This window comes from Netta rufina (genome assembly GCF_964035555.1).
Source record: "Netta rufina genome assembly, chromosome: 1".
NCBI lineage: Eukaryota > Metazoa > Chordata > Aves > Anseriformes > Anatidae > Netta > Netta rufina.
This window is the reverse complement of record NC_140123.1, coordinates 105202983-105225428: the sequence shown is the minus strand read 5'-3', so window position 1 is coordinate 105225428 and position 22446 is coordinate 105202983. Positions and strand designations below refer to the sequence as shown.

General features: G+C 37.3%; 1 protein-coding gene across 1 annotated transcript in view; it reads right to left on the bottom strand.

The window, feature by feature from the left end:
• The window catches only part of ROBO2 (roundabout guidance receptor 2), a gene marked incomplete at both ends in the record, with an annotated part of 468927 nt that overhangs the window by 407045 nt on the left and 39436 nt on the right, over window positions 1–22446 (bottom strand). The window contains one exon of the mRNA XM_084291813.1: window positions 12324–12650. Coding sequence (XP_084147939.1) covers window positions 12324–12650 — 327 coding nt within the window. The remainder of the gene's footprint in view (window positions 1–12323; window positions 12651–22446) is intronic.

Genomic DNA, 22446 nt, shown 5'->3' with positions numbered 1-22446 from the left:
ACATAGACTATGCTCCTAACAAAGAAGCCTCTTTAAAGTACAGACAGCAACAAACGACACTGGAACCTCTGCACTGTCCAGTATATGAACAGCAATATGCATCAGTGAGAGTTAATGTGTATATATTTCGCACACATACAAATAATTACATTTATATATAAATTTAAAATTACATTATATTTTAACTCTATCATATATATTTAATACAACTGTATGCTGTACAGATCCCAAACAATATTGCCAATAACTCATTATAATTTGCTAAAGCAATGGGAATATGAACCCTTAAATAAATAAATATTTTGCGCGCTATGGTCTGTATTTCACTGTTAGGACTATAATGACATGCAGATACAAAACGGAACAGTTTCTCAGAGCTGTTAAATTCCATTCTTTACATCTCTATTCCTTGTAATGAACCATTCTGCAAAAGCCAAATTATTTCCAAGAGAGGTGAAAACAAGTATTATTAAACTATTTCTAAGCACATCTGCAGCACTGGAATAAAATGACAGAAACTAAATCCTCATTTGTTCAATATGCAGGTGTATAATGAGAAAAGTGACACACAAGCCTAGGTCTGCATATATGCACAGTGTATTTATGATTACTAGTCAAAATATTTTGATGAATGGCAAAATTAGGAAGTGAATTAAAAGCAGAATAGTCAGACATGCTTTTATTCTAGTAAGAGAAAGCCAAGCATTACAACCTGACCAAGATATCTGCTAAGAAAATCCAGTTAAAAAAAACCCACACACTCAAACAGCTGCATGCAAGGCCTCTGCCCCACACTCCCCACTTCTAATTTCCTCCCCAAAAAATGCAAAAGCATGGGCTCCGGTGGAGATATCATTCACACTAATTACAGTGGTAGGGGAAAAAGTAGCTCTACAATTTTCTGATCAAGCTGTACCTACTTTCCCCACCCTACCCATCTGTTTGTTTTAGATGTCAATTTATTGGAGACAAAGAAAGCCTTTTAGTTTGGACTTCTGTGATTTTTTTCCCTATGACCCACTTCTCAAAAAAAATTATATATATATAAAAGTTTATATATATACATATATATACACACATATATATAGGGAGAGTGTTTTTCAAGGGAGGAAAAAAAATCCACATCTTTCAATAAGTTTGACAGAATCAAAGTTCATATAACACAAAAAACATTAAGAAGCCAAAAACTTCAAGAAATTAATACATTCATAATCAGATGCTGCTCAGATGGGAACGCAATCTGAACAAAAGCATGAAAAAAATCACCTTTTTTGTAGAAAGCAGAGGGAGATAAACTAAATGAAGAATATCCTTCATATTCTTAAGATATCATATTACCAATCAGAAGATTTGCTTTCCGCTTGTAGTTCTGCAATCAACGTGATACATGACATTGACTAGATGTCTCTGAATCTCAGAGAAGTCTGATGTTCAGAATTGTCACACTGAGTTTTAGGCACACATCTCTAGGAGTGGAATTTACAAATCTGAATCAGGTACTTACATTCCTCCTACAGTGAAAGGGTAGGATAAAAATTGTATAGATGCTGATTGAATGAGTAGGGGCTCCAACTTTAGCACATGCAGTATCTCACATCACATTTCCCAGATGAGTATCTAGACTGGAGGCTACTTCTCTCTTCCTCCAGCAATCCAAACAGCAAACATAATCTAATAAACCCAGAACTGGACTACTTCAAGGAAGATATGATTTCTAGTTCCTGGTCCTAAACTTGAAATATAGAAGAAATACATAAAAAATTAGATGACAGAGGTAGAAACAACATACATGAAACAGAAAAGCAAATAGTTTTTTAAAAAATGCGAGTTTATTTTTTTCATCTTTTCCTCTTTAGTAACCAAGATACTTTGCTAGGAAAGAAACCCGTCCTGACATGCCTTCAAAAGGTTCTTGCAACTTTCCAGGCTGCTTTAGTAATTTCTAGTGTATACCCAAATTGCTCCCTCTCATATTGGCTTTGTTGCCAAATTAATTTGAAAGAAAGGGAACTTGTAATTCTGTGTTCACACTTCTTTCACATGGACAATCTTGAAGTAAAGATAACAGATATCTCAATTACTAAGATGACTCAGTGTTTCATCCCTAACAGATGCTCCCAACTATTACACATTTCCTACTACCTGGGCCTTTTCTGATGCTAACCAAGAAAATAAATGAGTTCTAAAATACTGCCAGGGCCTTTTCTTGCATGCACATATTTTCTTCTCCTAGAGGAACTAGCTACATATAGAAATAAAACTTCAAACAAACAAACAAACTAAAACCCTCCCAACAGTTTTGTGAATGAGACAAGAAAAGACAGCCTGAAAAGATGTTAGGATTAAGAGCCATTTCTAAAGTACTATTGAGCTGGGCGGGAAGAGAACAACCCTTTGCAGCATTTCCAATTGCGGAAAACTTACTGGCCAGTGTTTCTCGTGGTCTCTAAAGATGTTAAGCAAACCTTTTGGGCTGATGAAGAGGAATTATCACAGTAATTGTATCAAGTAGAGCATCTGCCTGTCCACTAAACATTTGTGGACTCAGGAGAGATGCTAGCTTGCTACAGTTACTAAAAACAGCAAAAAACTACCAAATCAAACAAGCAGTATGTTTGTTTCTTCTTATTTACAACTGCGTCTCTTCCAGTTAGGAGGCAATGCCCAATTTTCTTAATCTAACATTTGCATTCTCTCAGAATCCATGAGGTGAATGAACCACTTAAGGTGTTTAAACTCACGTTAAACTCACAGAGTCTTTGTTTGACACTAAGACAGACATTGGGCTGGATGGCCCAACTGGTGTGACCCCATTTGCATTGCATTTAATAAAAAAAGAAAAAAAAAAAAAAGAAAGAAAGGATTCTCAGAACTTGTGCATGGCCATATTGCAACCAAAGTGTCTGTTTATACTGACAGCTGGTAGTCTGCATATTCTAAAGGCTATACGTGCAAATAAAACCCATGAAGAATTGGCATTTAATATGGAAATTAATTAAATGCTGTCTTGAGATGTCACTAATTTCTTTGTGATTTTTTTTTTTTTTCCTGGATAAAAAATAGGCATTCTTACATTCTAACCACACCTAAAACTGCACTTATCTGTCTTTGCTAAAAATATAAGACGATCATCCTATTATCTGTCAGCTTTAGGCTTTTATAATACTGTCAGTCATTAAGAGCACAATGTATAGCACCAATAATTAATTCCCAAAGTTGCAGTTAGAGGGTTGCAATGAATTCTTTTGTTCTTTTTCCATGACTAGGTTCTTCTAAAATATACTTGTATGTGCACGCATGTGTAGAGCAGAGGAGGGACTGTATATATTAAAGTTTAAAGGTAATTCGAAAGATTAACCAACATAAATTATTTTGCAAGATCACAATCCACCTTATCCACTTGAGCTGGAGACATTTTCCTCTAAGATTCTCATGCACGGATTGTTGTTTTGAAATGCAACAGAAGCAGAGTGACAGTGAAACAATTTCCTTCCCACAAGTGACGCTCCCATGTCTCAGGCTTTCTAACAGGCTGGGTTGGTATTCTGTTCATAGGCTGGCAGAAACGCATCTATTTCCCATTTATTTCATTTAACAATTTTGTATAATGGATGGACAAGAGACAGGTTCAAGTCCAATCAGTAGAATTGAAGTCCTCTCCTGCACAGTGCAGGTGGATTATGAGATTGCCAATTTTGAATGCCAAAGCCACCTTCTACTTTGACGTACAAGATTAGGCAACAAGCCCAGCAGGACTCAACAGGAGGATCATATTAAACAGGAAGAACTGGATGATACTGAAGACTAGCATAGGAAATGCTAGATAAGCTGGAATAATGGAAAGCGCAACGTCATATGCTTTAGAACTGATCACAGGGAAATTTGCTATAAAGTAGAAGGTCATCCGTTACAAATTATAGAGGAAGAGAAAGATCTGCATCAGATTACTACAGAATGACTAATGAGCTACCAAATGCTTAAAAAAGTCAAACATGATCATAGGACATATAGATAAGGGAACATAGAAGGTAGTTATTAAAAGCTGTTTCATAATGCATGGCATGCCAGTCTTTAAATATTACATGCAGTCTAAACCACCCACGTCTCAGAAAATAAATGAACACTAGAACAGGTGAAGAAAGGACTGCTAGGACCAAGCAAACATTTTCCAAAAGAAGACAAGCTTTTCTTGTTAAACTTAGCAACAGGATGGATGAGAAGCTACACCACTGTGGTCTATAAATGCAAAGAAGAAAAAATAACTGAATTAAAGAAAAATCTTATCACAAGAACAAGCATAAATAAAGCATGTTTATTTTTACATTGGAAACTTCAGAACTATTTTTCTCTCCATTGGAAGACTTAAGTTCTAAGGCAGGCTTCCAACAGAAATAGGGATTGATGTGAGCTCAGGAGATTAAGGAGAAACTAAACGAATTGGTTTTCAAAGGGTAGCTTGAAATGGTTCTGCATGGAATTATAACATACAGCTGCGCAGAATACAGGTTTCTCAATGACCCAGGGCTGCAAGTTCTTCACATCTCTGCATCCCTTTATACAACAACAGACATATCTGAGACAGCAGAACGTAACTGTGCACCTCCCTCCTCTAACATGATGAGGCAGTTTCCAAAGCATCAGTAAAAATTCACACCACTGCCACCTGAAAAATTCAAGTAAGAGGAACAGAACAAAAATCCACCACTTCATTTTCCACATAAGTTCGAAGTATAAGTAACTTATTAAAGGTACAACATCTGTGAGAGCTGCTGAAGTGGAAGTATCACCGAAGTCTTGATTAAATTTTAGTCCTCCAAGGATGGAAGAAGGGGGAAGATAACCAGGATCTCAGCCTTCTTTCTTGTTTTTTTTTTTTTTTTTTTTTTTCCTGTCTTTGTTCAGAGATGATTTTCTCAAACAAATACAGTGATTATCAGAATAAAAAGCTATACACATACATCCATATATGTGTGTATATACATACATATAAAATATCCACCCATCTCACCCTAATAATTGCCGTTAATTAGCATAGTAATGAACTTCATTTGTATTGAGATCATGCAACATTTGCAAATGAATGGTCTGGAGTACTGCTTCAAATGAGTATTTTTTAAGCCTATTCGACATCGGAGAATAGTACAACATGTCTGAAGCACAAGCCAACAATAGCTAATATTCCAATTAATATTCAAACAGTGCTTATAGGTTCCTAAGCAAAAGGAACAGAGGTGTAAAAATGCAGTGTTATCTTGTTCTCCTTCATTTCCCAAATGAACTAAAACTCAGAGAAATGTCAACTAAAAAATGAGTACGAGACATGCACACTAACAGAAGATCAGCCAATAGCTGATCTCTTTCAAGGTTTCTGTAAAGTCATCAACAGTTCTTCTGCTTTCAACATTTTATCAGGTAGAACATTCAAAGATACATAAGCAGCAGGATTTGATAAAAAAAAAAATCAAAGGCAAAGGGAAGGAAGTAAGCCAATAAAAATCAAATGAGGAAATGTGCAAGAAATTATTAGAAGCAGATTCAGATCAAGAGTGCCGCAAATAGCTTCTAAAATGTAATGCTGAAAGTTGTTTTTTAGGTGGGAAAAAGTATAGACCCTGGACAGAAAAATTCAAGGAATAAAGCAGAGATCCTACAGAAAGCTTCTTTAACCATTTCTGGATGAGAGAAATTGGAAAGCTCTGGACGTTAGCTTTTACTACAGTAAAGCTGGGGATAGTACTAGAGTGTGTATGTCTACACAGAGCAATGGGGTACATTGTAAAGACATTCTGACCAGTTCTGAAGGAATTCATTTACACACTGGAAGCAATTTCCTGCTGTTAAGGAAACTTTTCAGTGGGCATCTTCTCAGCACACATGACCAACTAAGGTAAAGCGCTCACAGTGAACACTCCTCAGGTACCAAAGCCTGCTTATTTTGTGCAAGCCTGAACATCTCTCTTTCGCGCTCATTGTGTTGTGAACACCCACAAAAAATCTTTTATAGGATGGCAACAGTATAAAAAAAAAAAGACAGAAGAAGAAAATGGAGAAATCAGAAGCATTCTGCAGCAACTGAAATCATGTTAAATATCTTTGGATCAACCACCAGTGTGATAGCTGTTAGATTTGATAAGCCATTAGCATTTTTGGCCTCGAATTAAACATTTAGATATGCATGTCAAACGGTAAGACGTGAAGATTTAGTGATGCAGTCATGTGCTTAAATCCTACTGGACAAGGACAGAAAGTACTGTTTTCATCACATCGAGGGTATTAAGGCTGAAGCATAATCTTAAACAGTTTGTGAGAAGTGTGTTAAAATCAGCAGATACAATTTAGCTTATCTCAATGAAGAGCACCTCTATCAAAATACTAATCTGCTCTGGCAACTGGGGCAAAAATCACACCCTTACAAGCATTTATACTTCTAATCCCAGATGAATTCAGAAGCAGCAGAAATGCACACAGCTAAAAGCCAAACTAATATACATGTATGAAATAATCAGAACTTTTTGATCAAAAGGGGACTTTGGGATGAGACATTAGTCATGTCTTGATTTATCTGATACGCCTTCACTCATTGGTATTTATTAACCTCTCATTTCAAATAATGACTGTCAGAATTAAATTATGCCCTACACAAAAATGTGTTTATTTAATGGTTTCTAACAATGGTATTCCCAATAGTTTCAACCTAATCAAAAAATTTTTCTTACTGTAAGCTTCAGAAATACACAGGTTAAAAACATTCATCCCATCTTACAAATCCTGAATTGTCTCTGGTTATCTAACCAGATACAATTTTATGTATTTTCTTCTTCCGGGAGAATGCTGTTTTCATTAAGTGTGCTGCAATAATAGTCATGGTTTGTTACATTTCTTCTCAGAAAAATGAAAAGCAAGAAAAAGCACAATGATTTGCAATGTCCTATTATGGCTCATCCACCACACTGTAAGAAGCAGTCTCCAGTATTTCAATTTCTACGCTAATTACTTCTGTCTTAATGTGAGCAAAAGATTGCAGGTTCAGATAGGAAGCTTTTCACACACTGTTGAGAAGGATGAGGATGAAAGAGATTCAATTAGATCAACTTATACACATCACATGTCACCATCCGAAGTAACCCTGACCAAAGCAAACCGGACTTTGAAATTATGAGTAACAGAATTCATTAACAATTTTTATATTTAAATTACATGTTTAACAGAAGCTAGATGAAAAATTATCCACCCATTTTACAGTCATGCATTTTGTTGTTTTAATGCTATTTTACAGGTGATCTTTATCCTAGCTATCTCAAATGAATTCCACTATTATGAACATATTGTAGTCTTTTGCAGATGCTTCACCAAATGGTCATTAGCATTATGATACAAAGATGATCACACAGCACGCATTTTATACCTCTCAGCCTTTATTCACTTAGTCTTGCAACATATTTGTTTTATGTGTAAAATTACTGCCTACAAAGTTTAAGATGTGGCTTACACTTGCTTTGGAATACACCGCTGACTCTTCACACTAAATTCAGTGTACTACTGTAACTGCTGTTGTTACAGATAAAACATCATTCAGTTTTGGATTTAACACAAACAGGATCATTATGTTTGGAGAGTGTTCCAAAGCCTGCTATTCAAGCAATCTGTGACATAAATAATGCAAGACCTCTTCTTTCTCCAAATGACTTCAGTTCAAGCACAGACTTGGAGAAATGGAAGCCCAAATTTGTACAGCCGTCACAAAATTCAATCTATTTCTGGTTCTCCAATTGAATTATGAATCTGAGTCTTCTACTGTTTTCTATTAGCACCAACCCACTCACTCCTACCCTTTGCCAAGCCACACAGAAAGGAATCTTATTTGTGAATATTCCTGAGCTTTATTCTTATATTAAAATGGAAGTAAATCCCGGCTAATCTGAAAAGCCTTGTTTTCTTTTAAAAGAAAGTAAGGTAGAAAATTGGTCTTTTTTCCATCCCTTGACCCACGACCTTTGAACCACAACCTCCTTGCCACTAAAGCGTTCAACACCTCATTTAATCTCTCCTCGCTGCACTGGCACAGCACTGAAAAAGGAAAAGGGGGAAAAAATAATCTGGGGACTTCATCAATTTTTCATGAATTTTCATTTAGGCCAAAGCCCGCTCTTACAGCGGTCGATAGATCAAGCTGCTGTCACATATTTAACACCTGGGGCTACAGCTGCTCTCTCTGGGGGCTGCTGCTGACTCAGGCTGGATCAGAGGCTGCCTGAGTCAGTGCAAGGACCCCTCGTGCTCTTTCTGTTGCTTACATGTGGCACCCCAGTGCTTGCAACTGAAATCCTATCTAGGGTAGCTATTGCAAATGCATCTCCTGATATTCCCAATGGAAAACTCAACCACATAGTTTCAATTGTCAATTCTTACACTGTGAAAAACTGCTTTTATTTTAAAACTATAAGTCTAAAAGAATGGCTTTCAAAAATTAAAACAGTTTTATAAAATGTATAATTTCATAAGATTAATTCAAACCTACCCTCTTCTAAAACCCTCTCAAGACAATTTCATCATTAAGATATTTCTAATAATGCCAATCCCTGTTCATATTCACTTAAGAAACTGCAACATTTTAATACACTAAAATCAGAAGAAATGTTTTATTCTTTTGAATACAATTTTAAAAATAGTTTTAGGACTAGAAACTTTATTTTTAAAAGATTTAACCATAGAATATACAAATATACCAGAATTTGCCACAGACACAATGGAAGAATGGTTTTGTTGCTAGCATTATTTTTTTTTCTTATTGTAGGAGCTTCCTCAAAGGGAAAAAGAGAAGTGACCCACAGAAAGCACATCATGGATTAATGCACTACAAGAATGAAATGGAATATATCATATCAATCCTAAACTGTGCCTTCAAATACAAACACCTATTCCTTCCTAGTTATCCCTCTGGAATGGATACTCCTAAAATTAAAGACAAGGTTCTTAAATCATGTCGTACGTGTTAAGGATGTTGTTTAAGTAACTTCTCAAGCCAAAGTTCCTCACTGTTCCACTGACTTTGAGACTTTGTTTTCTGAGAATTATATTCTGTGACTCCATGGTTCTGTTTTTCTGAGTATATCAGCACAACCAAATATTTGCTCTTGATTGTACGCACATGCTCTGAGTAGGCATGGATCTAAAAGCAGACTTAATTGCTTTAGGTGGGCTGGCATCTAAACTCATCTTGCTTGGGAAAGTTGTTAACTGCTCCTAGATCAGAAAGAGCTTAGGTACTTCATCGACTTGCAAAAAAACACTCCAGAAATAAGGGGGAAAGTGATTGCATTCAAGACGGGCCACATTCGGCGCTCTGAATCACTTCATGCACCAACTGAATTTCACTTCAGTTTTTTTCTTATGTCTTTATGCCAAAAAAAATAAAAATAAAATAATAATACAGATACATCAGAAGATTTTCAGTCTCAGTGCCAGATGCCCATGGACGGGAAAAAAGGAAAGAGAAAAGCATGAACCACAATTAACATCTCTGTATCACTTGAATACACAAGCATGACCACACTTAACAGATACAAAAAAAAATAAATATATTTCTTCATAAATCATTCAAAAGTTCCAAGTGCGCATTGTTGGGGACTGACAATTTAATAAGCAAAGTAAAACAATTACTGATTCTTTCAGGAAAACAGCAGACTCAAGCATTTTAGACCCACAAAAAGCAGCGGTTTGTCTCTAATGGCACAATTTGAGGCCACCTACAGTCAGCTAATAATCCAAAACCCTGTTGTCAGCAAAGGATAACCTCCTTTTTCTGGTGATGAAAACAGTGTAGCTCGTTGTGAAAAGAGCAGTTTTCAACACCATTAGAGACAGCACAAGGAAGCCCTGATAGCGTGGGGCTGTCTTGGTTCCCTCAGGCAGGGCCGTGGTACCCAAGCAGCTCAACCTCCTTAAGCAGCAGCGGGATACAGGTGAAGGAGGACACCCTGCTGACAGCAGGCTGTCAGCAACAACTCATTTCCCTAGTCTGCAACTGGACTGTTGCAGGGCCTGCCCACCTTCTTCAGTCCTGAAATGCTAGCATTAGAAAAACAGTTAAGAGCCTTGTAATAGCTGATCCCTGAAAGTCACTTGAAAACTTGATTTATAGCCAGAAGTCAAACAAAAAATGTCTCAAACCCAAAGAAAACTGGGCAGTTTTGCTATCATCCTCCACAGGATTCTTTTGATATATGACTTGCATTGCCATGTGCTTTCACAACCAGCGAGGATAAAACAGCAGAATCTCCAAAATTAAACAAGTAATAAAGACATTTATCACAATTTTTTTTTCCCTTTGAAAATACCTTCCTTTAAGCACAGCCACGGTATGGCTCAAGGAAAGACAAAGCACCATTAAATTTAAGTAGAAATGGAATGCCAGCTTTAGACTGCTAAACCGTTTAATTGGAAAATTTCAGTCAGTTACATTTCAAAGCTATGAAAACAGTAAAATAATCTGGTGTCAGGTGCACGTTGCTATTGCAGAAACTTTGGCTGTGGTTTCAGATCTCAGGTTGCATGTTCTATGACCCTTCTCTAAAATGCGTCTGACAATGAAATCTGATTTTGCTATTTTGAAGTCTTCTACTGTCTCACATGCAGTTCATGCATGACCTGCCACCAGCTACAGTGGTTAAAAAAGTAACTCCAAAGACTACGGATATTGTAACAAGAGTCACACAGAGGCCACTGAAGAAGGGAGCAGTAAAAATTGACAGAATATAGAGCACCTCTGAATTTTAAAATAACCAATCACTTTAATTTGATAACTCAAAGCATACCTAGAACAACCTTCTGAACTTCAAAATGAGAAGTCTGAATCTCCACAGGATTGCCATCAAGATTTCAAAATGTTTGTCTTTTTCACATAGGATTTCTCTATAGACAGCTTAAACCACACATACAAACACAGAATTATTCAGTTCAAGTTTATATATAGTCATACTCACCCAGCTTTCAACCTTCCACAAATCAGTCGTCTTCTCAAGTCCTAAATAACTACCAAAGCTGAGTAATGTTCTGAAGCTTATATCAGCACATGTGCATTTATTAGTGACTTGAATGAACAACAAACCTGTTTTCATTTTTCGTTTGAAACAATTCTGACTCTTGGTTACGACAGGTGAAATACAGTGAACAAGTCTGTTCTGTGTGGCCTATACCAACATCTAAATAATTCAAGAATAGCATTTTCTGTAATTTATGAAAATATTGAAACCTATTGAAAATATTGAAGATTACATAGCAATAGCTACGAGAGTCTGCAGACTGCATTAGGAATATTTTTGTTTTCTTTTCTGCCTTTTCATTATTTAAACTACTATGCCTTCTTGTGAATACTTAAATCCACTCTTTACCAAATAGGTGATGCAAGTTTGTGCTGAAGCCCTACTTCAGTCACACACATTTTGCTGAAACTAATATCAAATAAAGAACTGTGGGGGGGAAATTGAATTCCAGCAAGAGGACAACATTTATAATTCTACTAAAACACACATTTATGTGAAGAAACAGAGCTACTCTTAGTTGATACTCTGAATTAAAAAAAAAAAGTTTGTTTTTTTTTTTCCCCCAACATGACCAAGCAGCAAAAATCAACATACAAAACATTGTATTTCATGTACGATGAGGTTGTCTGCTATAATGACTGCCTCTGGTAACTCTACTGCAAGCATATCATGCATACTGGGTGGTCTCTGTAAGAGCAGTGATGACTTCTCCTTTAAGACAATCAATAGAGAGTAAGACTGCTCTGGATGATATGAGAAATGGCCAACAATTTCACTTGCCATTCACATAATGAATGATGCCTGTATCAAGTTTATGATAAAGGAGCACGCATTGAGGTTTCCAGCAGTACAGAACATGAGTCGCCAAGAAGCTGTCTGTTTCTGTTGAGGTAACAGATGACTAAATAAAGAGAAACAGACAGTGCACCTTATATTAAATGATAGGTATTTTTCCACATTAGTTTCAGTATAACCAACTTTAGTCATAATTTAGAAATTAGATTATTCTTTAGAGGAAGATTAGCCATTGTCCATGCTTGTGCCAATCATGATTATACACTGGTTAGAATCCTACTTCAGTATAAATCACATTCTGTATGGTCACTGCTACTGAATAAATGCACATAGAAATGCCTTGACTAAGAGCTATAGCTAACGACAAAATGCCACACTTACCTGCATTCATCTCCCAAACTGCTGAACATACGTGAGTGCTGGATAAGAGCGTGAAAGCAACTTTAAAAGACTTATACAGTGCTAATCATACAAAACTTTACTCACATGCCACTTCCAGAGATGCATTGCGACTCACAGCTTCTCCAAGATAGTTCCTTGCTACACAAACATAACTTCCTTCATCGGGTTTACTCCTGCGTCCATGCACAATTCGTAAGAAAAATAAAGATCCGCTAGGCAGCAGCATACGGTGAGAGCGAGGATCATCTTTGTCAGTTTCCACTCGCTCTCCATCTTTGTACCATTCAATAGTGGGAGTTGGCCGTCCTTCAGCTTTACAGTTCAAGGTCGTTGGTTCTCCTTTAGAAACTATCACATCTGAAGGATGCTCAACAATCCGAGGTGGAAAGTCCTCCTGGCGGAGACGAGATCCTAGAAAAAGAAAAGAGTGGGGGAAGAGTAAATTATTAGTACTTTTGGCTTCACAGAAAGTTCTCACAAGTTTTTCTTTCAATGCCACCAAAATTTTCACAGAAAATAAAAAGACAACCTGTACACAGATGACATCATCTGCTATTGTTTTTATCTGATATCAGAGACTGTATCACAGACTTTCACAGCTAATAACCAGACTTTGTACTAGAAACACACGCCTCTGACCAAGACATTAACAAATCCATACCACATGTAGACTGGACGTGTATGTAAGAGAATTTCTTACATATACCAGCATGACATCTTTTCCTTGTAACATAAATCTTTCTATTTACATTAGCTTATAGATCCCTGCACCCTTTCAAATGCCACTCATGGCCACTGCTCTCCCATCCTTTCATCTGTCAGACTTGGCATATGGACATCTCCAAAAGTCCTGTGGACCCATTGTTTAACTCTTTTCCTCCCCAGCTCCCCCCTTGCCATTTAATGGTGTGCTTTGTGCATGTATGGCAAGCAAAGGAAAAAAATCCCAATACAGAAGAAAAAAAAAAGAACAATTAAATCCTGACAAGTATTCCTTCTTTTATTAATTTCTAGTGCAGTAGTTGGCAGTTTTAGATGTTCAAAGTCATTCATAATGTCTACTTTTATTTGGAAATCTCTAATGTCAACTACACTTCAGAAATTTTCAGTGAATTGCATGTACGTACGCATACACACACAAATATAATACAGGCATACAACAGTAATTTAGTGGACTTTACAGTAGTAGCTTTGTGCCTTGCTCTGTATTTTGCTGTGCAGACACTTTGACACTACTTCTGTAGTTCCTTTACACTCAGTTGCCTTCCTACAGCCCGGGGCAGCAAAGAAGCACAACTGGATCATTGTCCTCCATCCTTTGCCAACACACCCTTACTCCCATCACTAACGACCTGGAATAGAGAGGAGAAGTGCTAAAGGAGGGGAGACCCCATAAAAGTACGGGATGAGAAAGCAATAAGCACTGAGTTCATCATCCTGGAGACAATCCAGTGCCAACCTTCCATCACAGACTTTACCTCATAGTTCAGGTTCACAAAATCAGAGCATCCTGAACCTTCACTGAACTCTTGTGAAAAACAAAACAAACAACCAGTATCACAACACTATCCAAATTTTGCAATACCGTTTTTCCCCAAAGAGAGTTTATTGTTTTTTCAAAATGGTTATGCTCCTCATTACAGCTATTTGCAAATTGCAGAGATGAATATATGCAAGAACAGCATCACCCAACAGAAACACAAGGTCCAACACTCCTAACTTGAGCTTCAACTATTCAGATATAGTTCATTACTGCATATTTAGTTAGAATATATTAGCTTAGCAAACAGCTTCTCTGCAACAAACTGATCACAGTGGTTCACGCCTCTAAATTGCTCCTCATAAAAACTGCCCTCCTAATTGCTAGTGCAAACCATCTTTTCTAGCATGGGTCATAAAAATCCTTTGAGTGGTGCTGCCATTCCAGCACAACTGGGCCACACTTCTTAAATATAAGGTCTATATTGGCTTCTGCAGTTCAGTGAAACATTTGTCTCAATCTTCTGACCAGCAGTTTTGCTGAGTAGTAGAAACTAGATTTAATAACAGTATCTTAACTATATTCTAGGCATTATACATTTAAAAATATTGTCAACACCTCACTGATTCCAAAAGTTATGAGAAAAAGAATAAGGACCTACTCTACATACTGAATCCATCTTTGGACTTAGTCTTACTAACACTCTGATCATTAAACTGAGGCTTGGCATAGCAATAAGGTGCTATGCCACTCCCCTACAAATGGACTCTCTCAGCAGCTACCAGATTCTAATACCAGTACAGTCAAGGTATCTGTAAATCCATACTGCTAGCATACAAGCACAACAATTTATATCAAAACACAAACAGATATACTTAGAACACACTTGGAATAGTAAAAAGTATTTCATTTGCCCCTTCTACTGTCAAAAATACATTTACAATCCAACAGGAAAATTTAAACTTAGGTATCTCTATGCTGTGACTGCATACACAACATTGAAAAAGACTGAAATCACCATTACAGATTATGAATTTCACAATACATGGGACAAAACAGTAAACTGCAAACACTGAGACACATATAATGTTCTCTACACATATCTACCAGCTTATTTCATTTCTTACTCTGAAGACAAAACCACTCACCAGTTGCGTTAATAAATTCCTAACATTACCAGTAAGAATTTCAGAGTGACTGAAGTCAGAGAAGACTGGCAGATCTCACTACATTTTTAGACAGTTAGCAGAAAGTAACCAAATTTGTAACAACAATGAAAAGTACAAATCCAAAATATGAAGTAGTTTTCTGATGCACAAATATTTGGTGACAATGCTCAGAAGTCCAAGCAGCACATTCAGACAACTACAGACCTTATCCAATCCCGTGAAAAGGGCTTTCTTCCACTACAAATGAAACCTTTTGCCTTCTACAGACCAATTCAAAGCCTCACCTCAGGTCATAACACAACTAATGCTTCCTCTTCATTACTAATGTATAATCACAAAACTTATGGTTACTAATGTCTGTGCTCAAGGAAGGGCTGAGCTGCAGGCAGCAGAGATGGTGCCAATGAGCAAGGAGAGAGGCTTGGGCTATGTTTGGAGGGGGCTCATACTATGCATTCCTGGGATGTCTGGGTGTACCTTCTGCAGTCAACTGCTGCAAGTCATTTCCTTCGGTGTGCACTTAAGAGAGGAGAAGGAAAATACACAAGAAATCAACCATGGACTTCCTCCTTCAAATATAAACAGAGCACCAACAGCTATTCCAAAAAGATACCCCGATTTTAAAAGAGCAAACCAAACCAAAAACCTGACCCCATCACCTCTTTTCTGGCTGTCTACGTGCCTGAAAGTGACCGCGTCATATGGTGTTTTCCTTGTTAGGTTTCAATTCTTCCACTGTAGCTCCCCCGCCCCAGATACAACCTAATTTAGAAGAAACAGGGATAATATCAATCCCATGAGCTAACTGACCAGAAGATATCTTCTTTCCTTTCACTGGAGAGTGAGAAGGAACCACAGCCTATCCAAGACAGCAAGGTGCCTCACTGAAGCAGGCAGTCTGTGTTGCATCCTGGGCTATCCATGCAGCTTCCTTCTCAATTTTTCCCTCAAGGATTTCCAATACACTTACGTCTCAGGGATGCATACGGCATGTGAATAACCCCTGAATTTAAGAGTCCCTAAGTAGCCATTACCATGATGGACTGTAACGATTTCAAATTAGTTGTTACATGCTGTTGGACAAAAACACACCTTTGGAAATGTCCTGCAATATCCATGACTAATTCAAAGCTGCACCTATGAAAGGGAAACATTGATACTTCTCTGAACACACACACTCACAGAATATTCTAATGCTTGTTGCGTGTTCGAGTTTGCATAGTTATTGCAGATGGATGGCTGCTTATTGCCCATTTCCAGAAGAGTAGCTTCATATAGGTCTTATCAACTAATTCACAGAGAAAGTTTTAGGCTCACACTTTTGCTTATTACTACACAGAATAATTAAGGCCACCTTTAAAAACAAAACAACAACAACAAGAAAAACACCACATAAGAAAAAAGCTAAAGTGCAAGCCTATTACAGTATTCTACCTTTGAAATTACTGTTTCATTGTTTATACTACAGCAATAAACAAAAAGGTGCTAAAATCACTGCAACAAATGAAATGTTCATTTGTTGATGTAGGCTGTTGATGTTCAACTTGCCTCTCTATACTCTTCTCTGGTGTATCTTGAAACCCTCATCTCCTATTTTACAAATTCTGTCAGGCAGAACCAAAATAAATAAAAATAAAAATCAGCAATCATACTGCATTTCTAGCATCTGCCACAAAATCAGATACTCTTATATTAATGCTAATAAAAAATCAAGGACAAGAACAAGTGAAGTTATAAAAGAATTAGGTGTAGTAACATTCTGCCTTGATGCTATCATGAAACAAAAATCACAAAAATCACAGAAAAAGCCCACAGCATTCACACAGCCTCAGGGTCACCTGCAACTCTGCTGGTCACACACCCCAGCAATGTGAGGGTGCTTGCGTTAATACCTTCACCACACATTGAAAACCACCCCAATCTATCTTGTTTGAGCTCAGATTCTCATATACAAAACTAACAATTTCAATGTCTCTGGATTTTAATATTAGTTCAATGTGGTAGCCTTCAAGGAAGAAGGAAAAAAAAAAAAAAAAAAAAGAACCATTCTGTCTTAATACTTTTGCTGAGACCCTGCTATAGCCAAAACCACCACACTATACCAGACAGCTCAAACTTCTCTCCCTCAAAAGGTGTTTTTCTGTTTGATTTCTAAACGAGGATGAGGCAAGGAAGGAAGCAGCATCTGCAAAGCAGCTTCTCATACCTACTTAGAAACCTATTAATAGAAATAATTCAGGCTTTCAGAAAACATGGATTTGGAGATGTGTGAAGTGATGTATGCTGCCATAGCACATCAGATGGTCCTGCAGCTAGGAAATGTAACATGGCCAAGGCTCTCATGCAGTATTTCCTCAGTAACTTAAGGGAATTTCATAGTCCTCAGTGAGCAAATGAGAACTACTACAGTAGCAGGAGATAACTTATGGAACAGTATTAATGCATGGCTTTATCTCATGTGAGTTTTTCACCTTTACAGATTAAAACGTTTTCGCTTCCCCCCCCCCCCAGGTAAACAGCAAAGTAACAGTTTACTGTTAATTGTTGGCTATTGTTCACCCTCACCCCATTTAACATTGTTCAACTTTCACCTACAAGTCAGCACTGAATTAAAAGAAACAGTTATAAAGCTAATTCTATTAAAAAAAAATCATCTTCAAAGCCATTTAGCCAATAGAAACACTTATTTCAGTAAAAAAGCTCTATACAAGGTTTTCAGTCATCGACAAGAGTAAGTAAAGAGTAAAATTTTGAATTGTCTAAGTCTAGCTTTCATATTATATCATTTTTGCCTTTACTGGTAGATGCCAATACTTATATTTAAATGCAGACCTTTTCCATATTTCCTAAAGAATATATCTGAAATTCATAACATAGTAAAATATAAGTTATTGCACAGTTAACAAAGGAAAACTAAAGTGTGGCTCATGAAATCTTGAATTAAATTGTTCAAGAAGTGGTAATGCTGTTCTTTGTTACATTTACTTATTAATAAAGTCGTCTTCATTTAAAAGTGAACATCAAGTTATCAGCTTGTATTGTCTACGATACTGCAAGACAATGCTTTGTCACTAACAAGCACAGTTTTCATTTTCAGATACCAAAGCCTGTTGGCAACTTCTGACCTGCTAAATGTTGGCTAATGGGAAATGCTGTAGTTCTTGTAATAATAATTGCTGACTTTATAGATCTGTAATCAACTATCACTTCACAGGTAATGAGCATGTTTGCATTCAGATCTACCTTTATGTGAATCACTTCTTCATCAGTCATGGTTAATGTCTACAAAGGTCAGGACACTGAATATATGAAACCCAGCTGGAGCTGCGTGAGAAGAAGCTGCTGGAGGAAACACTGCCACAAAAATGCAAAAATGAAGCTCTAGTTACTAGATATACAGATGCAGCACTTCCATTGAAATGTATTTGCCACCTGATCTCCTTTTCTGTCCTGTGACTTTGTATACTTTGCACGCTTACTTCCTAATCAAACTAGTGAAAAGAAAGTAAAAAGTGAACAAAAATGACAAAAGTAGAAAAAAATAATTCTGGAATGCACATTATACTATAGGCATCTGAAGACGTTTTATCTCATTTCAGATGTGATGGACAACATGGTGTTTATGACACCAAGCAGTGGTGAACTCAATACAACAGAAGGAAGGGATGACATCCAAAGGCTCCTAGACAAGCTTGAGAAGTGGGCCCACGTGAACCGAATGAGATTGAGCAAATCCAAGTCCAGGTGCTACACCTGGATCAGAGCAACCCCAGACACGAGTACAGACTGGGAAAGGAACTCATTGAGAGCAGCCCTGCAGGCTTGGGGGTTCTGGTGGATGAAAGGCTCAACACAAGCCAGCAGTGTTCGCTTGCAGCCCAGAAGGACAACTGCATCCTGGGCTGCATCAACAGAGGTGTGACTAGCAGGTTGAAGGAGGTCGTTGTCCACCTCTGTTCTGCCCTCATGAGGCCCAACTTGGAGTGCCGTCTCCAGGTCTAGGGCCCCCAGCGCAAGAAAGATGTGGATCTGTTAGAGCAGGTCCAGAGGAGAGCCACAAAGATGATCAGAGGGCTGGAGCATCTCTCCAATGAAGAAAGGCTGAGAGAGCTGGGGCTGTTCAGCCTGAATAAGAGAAGGCTCCGGGGAGACCTCATTGCAGTCTTTCAGTACTTAAAGAGGTCTTACAAAAAAGATGGAGAAGGACTCTTTATTCGGGTAGATAATGATAGGACAAGGGAGAATGGTCTTAAACTAAAAGAGGGGAAATAAAAAATCAAAAAAATCAAAGTAATTGATTTGCTATAGAGACACAGCAGTAAGTAGAAAAGAAAACTGAGTCAATATTCCACTCTCTTCACCACACCTTCACAAAAGGTAATGGGATGAATGGGTACTATACACATATCTTCACAGAAAAAGGCATTTGGCATCTTCTAGTCCTCCTATGCCACCATCATTCAAATGTCAAGGAAAACCCTTTTCATTTACAACATTTCATGCCCAGTTTTAATTTATTAGCTTCATATCAAGACCAAAAGCTGATTTCACCTATTAACCCTCCTCTCTACATAAGCAGCTAATAAGCAAGTGGTCTGTCATACAGTAAAAGCAACAGCACAGACCAAGTTCATAGTGATTTCGTTCATTCCTAAAGTAAGTCAGCAAAACATTCATGGCTACTGAGCTGATCAGACGTAATAGAAAGGCAGAGAATACATGTCAGAAAGGCTAGGGATTTTATCATAACTGATGAGCAATTACATATATGTATATAGTATCAGCTTAAACGTTAATGCTGTGATATGGTATTTCACAATACACATCTCAGAATTCCCTTCAGGAGCCTCTTCAGTACTCTCTCTCTCTCTCTCCCTCCCTCCCTCCCTCTCTCCCCCTTTCTGACTTTATCTCCTCCTGTCACCACTTTCCACTAGTGATTCTGCCACTTCACATACCATCAATTTGCATCTCTCCACCTCTTTTCCAGCTTTCTACTATCTGAGTGCCTACATACAGAAAAGCCCTTTCTAAATTCATCTCTAAGGCTACTGCTCCTTTATATCCTTTCTGAAGACTCACGTTTTCATTTCTTTAAAATTCTGAAGACATAGCTTTAATGTATTTTGATAAAAAAGGAAGATGGGACTAGATTTTCAATAGTAAGACTACCAGCCACTTAAAAGTACTCATACCAGAAGACGCTGTCCTTACTATAGAGTACTTATCTAGTATTCTGTCCCCCTACTGTTTTTACTTTTCTGCTAACGTACTACGATGTAACTCCAAAATACAGAGGTAACAATTTTCTATTGTGCAAATACTGACAGGCACGCACACACACATACACACACACGCACATATATATAAAGAAGAAATGTGCTATGCAGAGCTTAAAAATATATATTGCATTGTGTACTACATTAAAAACATTTTCAGTTCAATATTTCTGAAAGGCCATTTTTAAAAAGGGCCTTTATCTATATATCTATATAGATATTTTAAAAAGGGCCTATATCTATATATCTAGTCCAAGAAGAATAACGTCTCAAAGACAACTGAACTTGAAACTTCATAATGTAGAGCTTATTATAAAACAGTAGTGGAATACAGAAACATCTACCAATAAGGTCATACTGCCATTTGAAAGTTTATGCCAGCTACGAGTGAAAGCAAACTGCTGCCTCTGAGAGAGTACTAAGCTTGTTCTGTACCTTTGATAGTAATTTGAATGCACTTTGAATAGTATTTTGAATACACACTGGCAAGAGCCAATGATGCACTCTTCCTCAGAGAGTGCGAACAGCCTGGTTAGCAGAAAAAGAAACACCAAAACTAATAGAAAAAAATTAACCTACAACAAATGAGTAGACACAGGAAGGAAAGGGCCTGGATATATTTGATCTTACTGAGAAGACAGCTCCAAAACTGTATTTTAATGTCAAATAACCTTCTTTTATCCTAATATCTTGGGTATTTCCCACGCAGCAAACAAAAAGAAAAAAAAAAAAAAAAGTAAACAAACAAGAAAACCCCATACAACTGAAATTAAGTTATTAAAATCACAATTAAATGACTGATGTGCTTTATGGACATGATGGATAGCTACAATAGCATCTGCAGACCATTTTCTGGCTATGCAGGATCTGTCACATGGCCAGGCTTGAGTTCCTTTTTCCTTATGGAAACTAACACTTTCATATGAGATAACATTAAGTTTGAAAAAAGACACCCCTGCAGCTACTTAGTTAAATCTACTGAAAGCCAGTCACAGTTACTGTTCATTTTCTTGCTTCTTCATATGCCTTATTCCACTTAGGGAGTGCTTATCAGACACATTTATTATACATATCTGTTAGATATAATGAATAAGTGTGTTGCTTTCACTACCCTTTTAACCACAGAATTGAGTGAAAGCGAGCAGAGATCTCAAATAGAGATCCAGTCAGTCACATCCTAGTTTGAACAAAAGATAATGTACAAAAAATTCAAGATAATGAGAAAACTCAACTGGAGTGCAGGCTGATGCACCAGAATCAGGCTGATTATCCCAGACACATTCCTCCAGGCAAAGTGACAGGGTAAAGATTACATTTTGAAGATTTATATTTTACAATCTCTCCTCTGAGATTTGGCAGATGGGAGCAGACTCCAATGGTATGACTGCTTCCAAGGTAAGGTTGTTGTTCAAAGCCATGCCAGCTATGACAAGGTCCTCTGAAAGCTTTTTCTAGAGCAAAATTAATCCATTAACCAATACACCCTAACTTCCTCAGGACATGTATCTGCAGATAAGCCACCTTTCCTGTAGCGCATGTCTGCCAAGAAGGGAGAGCAGACACCACAGAAATGACAGATCAATAAAACCGTCATTAAAAATTTTTGAGCAAATCTTATTGCAAGGTTGATCCTATTAAGTTTCTGTTGCATAAAACTGTGACTTTGCTAAGAGAGGTGTAATCAATTTTAATCATAAGGAAACACTGCAAACATGAAATTGACTCTCCATTTTGTTTGTTTAAACATGGACGTTAATCCAATACACAGCATAATCACCCTATTCCTTATATGAAATTATTTTAAGGAATACTTTCCAAAATCACTATGCAGACTCAACGGAAATTTATTCCAATTCACATCTTTCCAAAATTTTTCTTACACACCAAGATACGAGTTTCACACTTCAACTGCAGGGAAAATTCAGTTGCATTACAGGTGGAAAAGCAGAACAGCCAGCACAGAGCAGAACAGTTCTGTGCAGTTTTCAGTTGTGCAAATTGGATCTTGATTAAGAGGCTTCCTAGTGGATCATCTTTATATAATTTGAAATAAGAAGAGCTACCTCCCTTCCTTTTCAAACTGCACTTTTTTCAGAACTGTATTAGCACTGTCCAGATTGCAAATAGATCAGTTACATTCTTTCAACTTAAATCTTGATGCTTGTGCTCTTTGTTTTGTAATATTTTCACATGGTCTTACTATTCCCCAAAAGTTATTGTATTCTACTGCTCTGCTGTTAGGTTGTGTGAGATTCTTACAAGCATTTATAAGAGGAGTG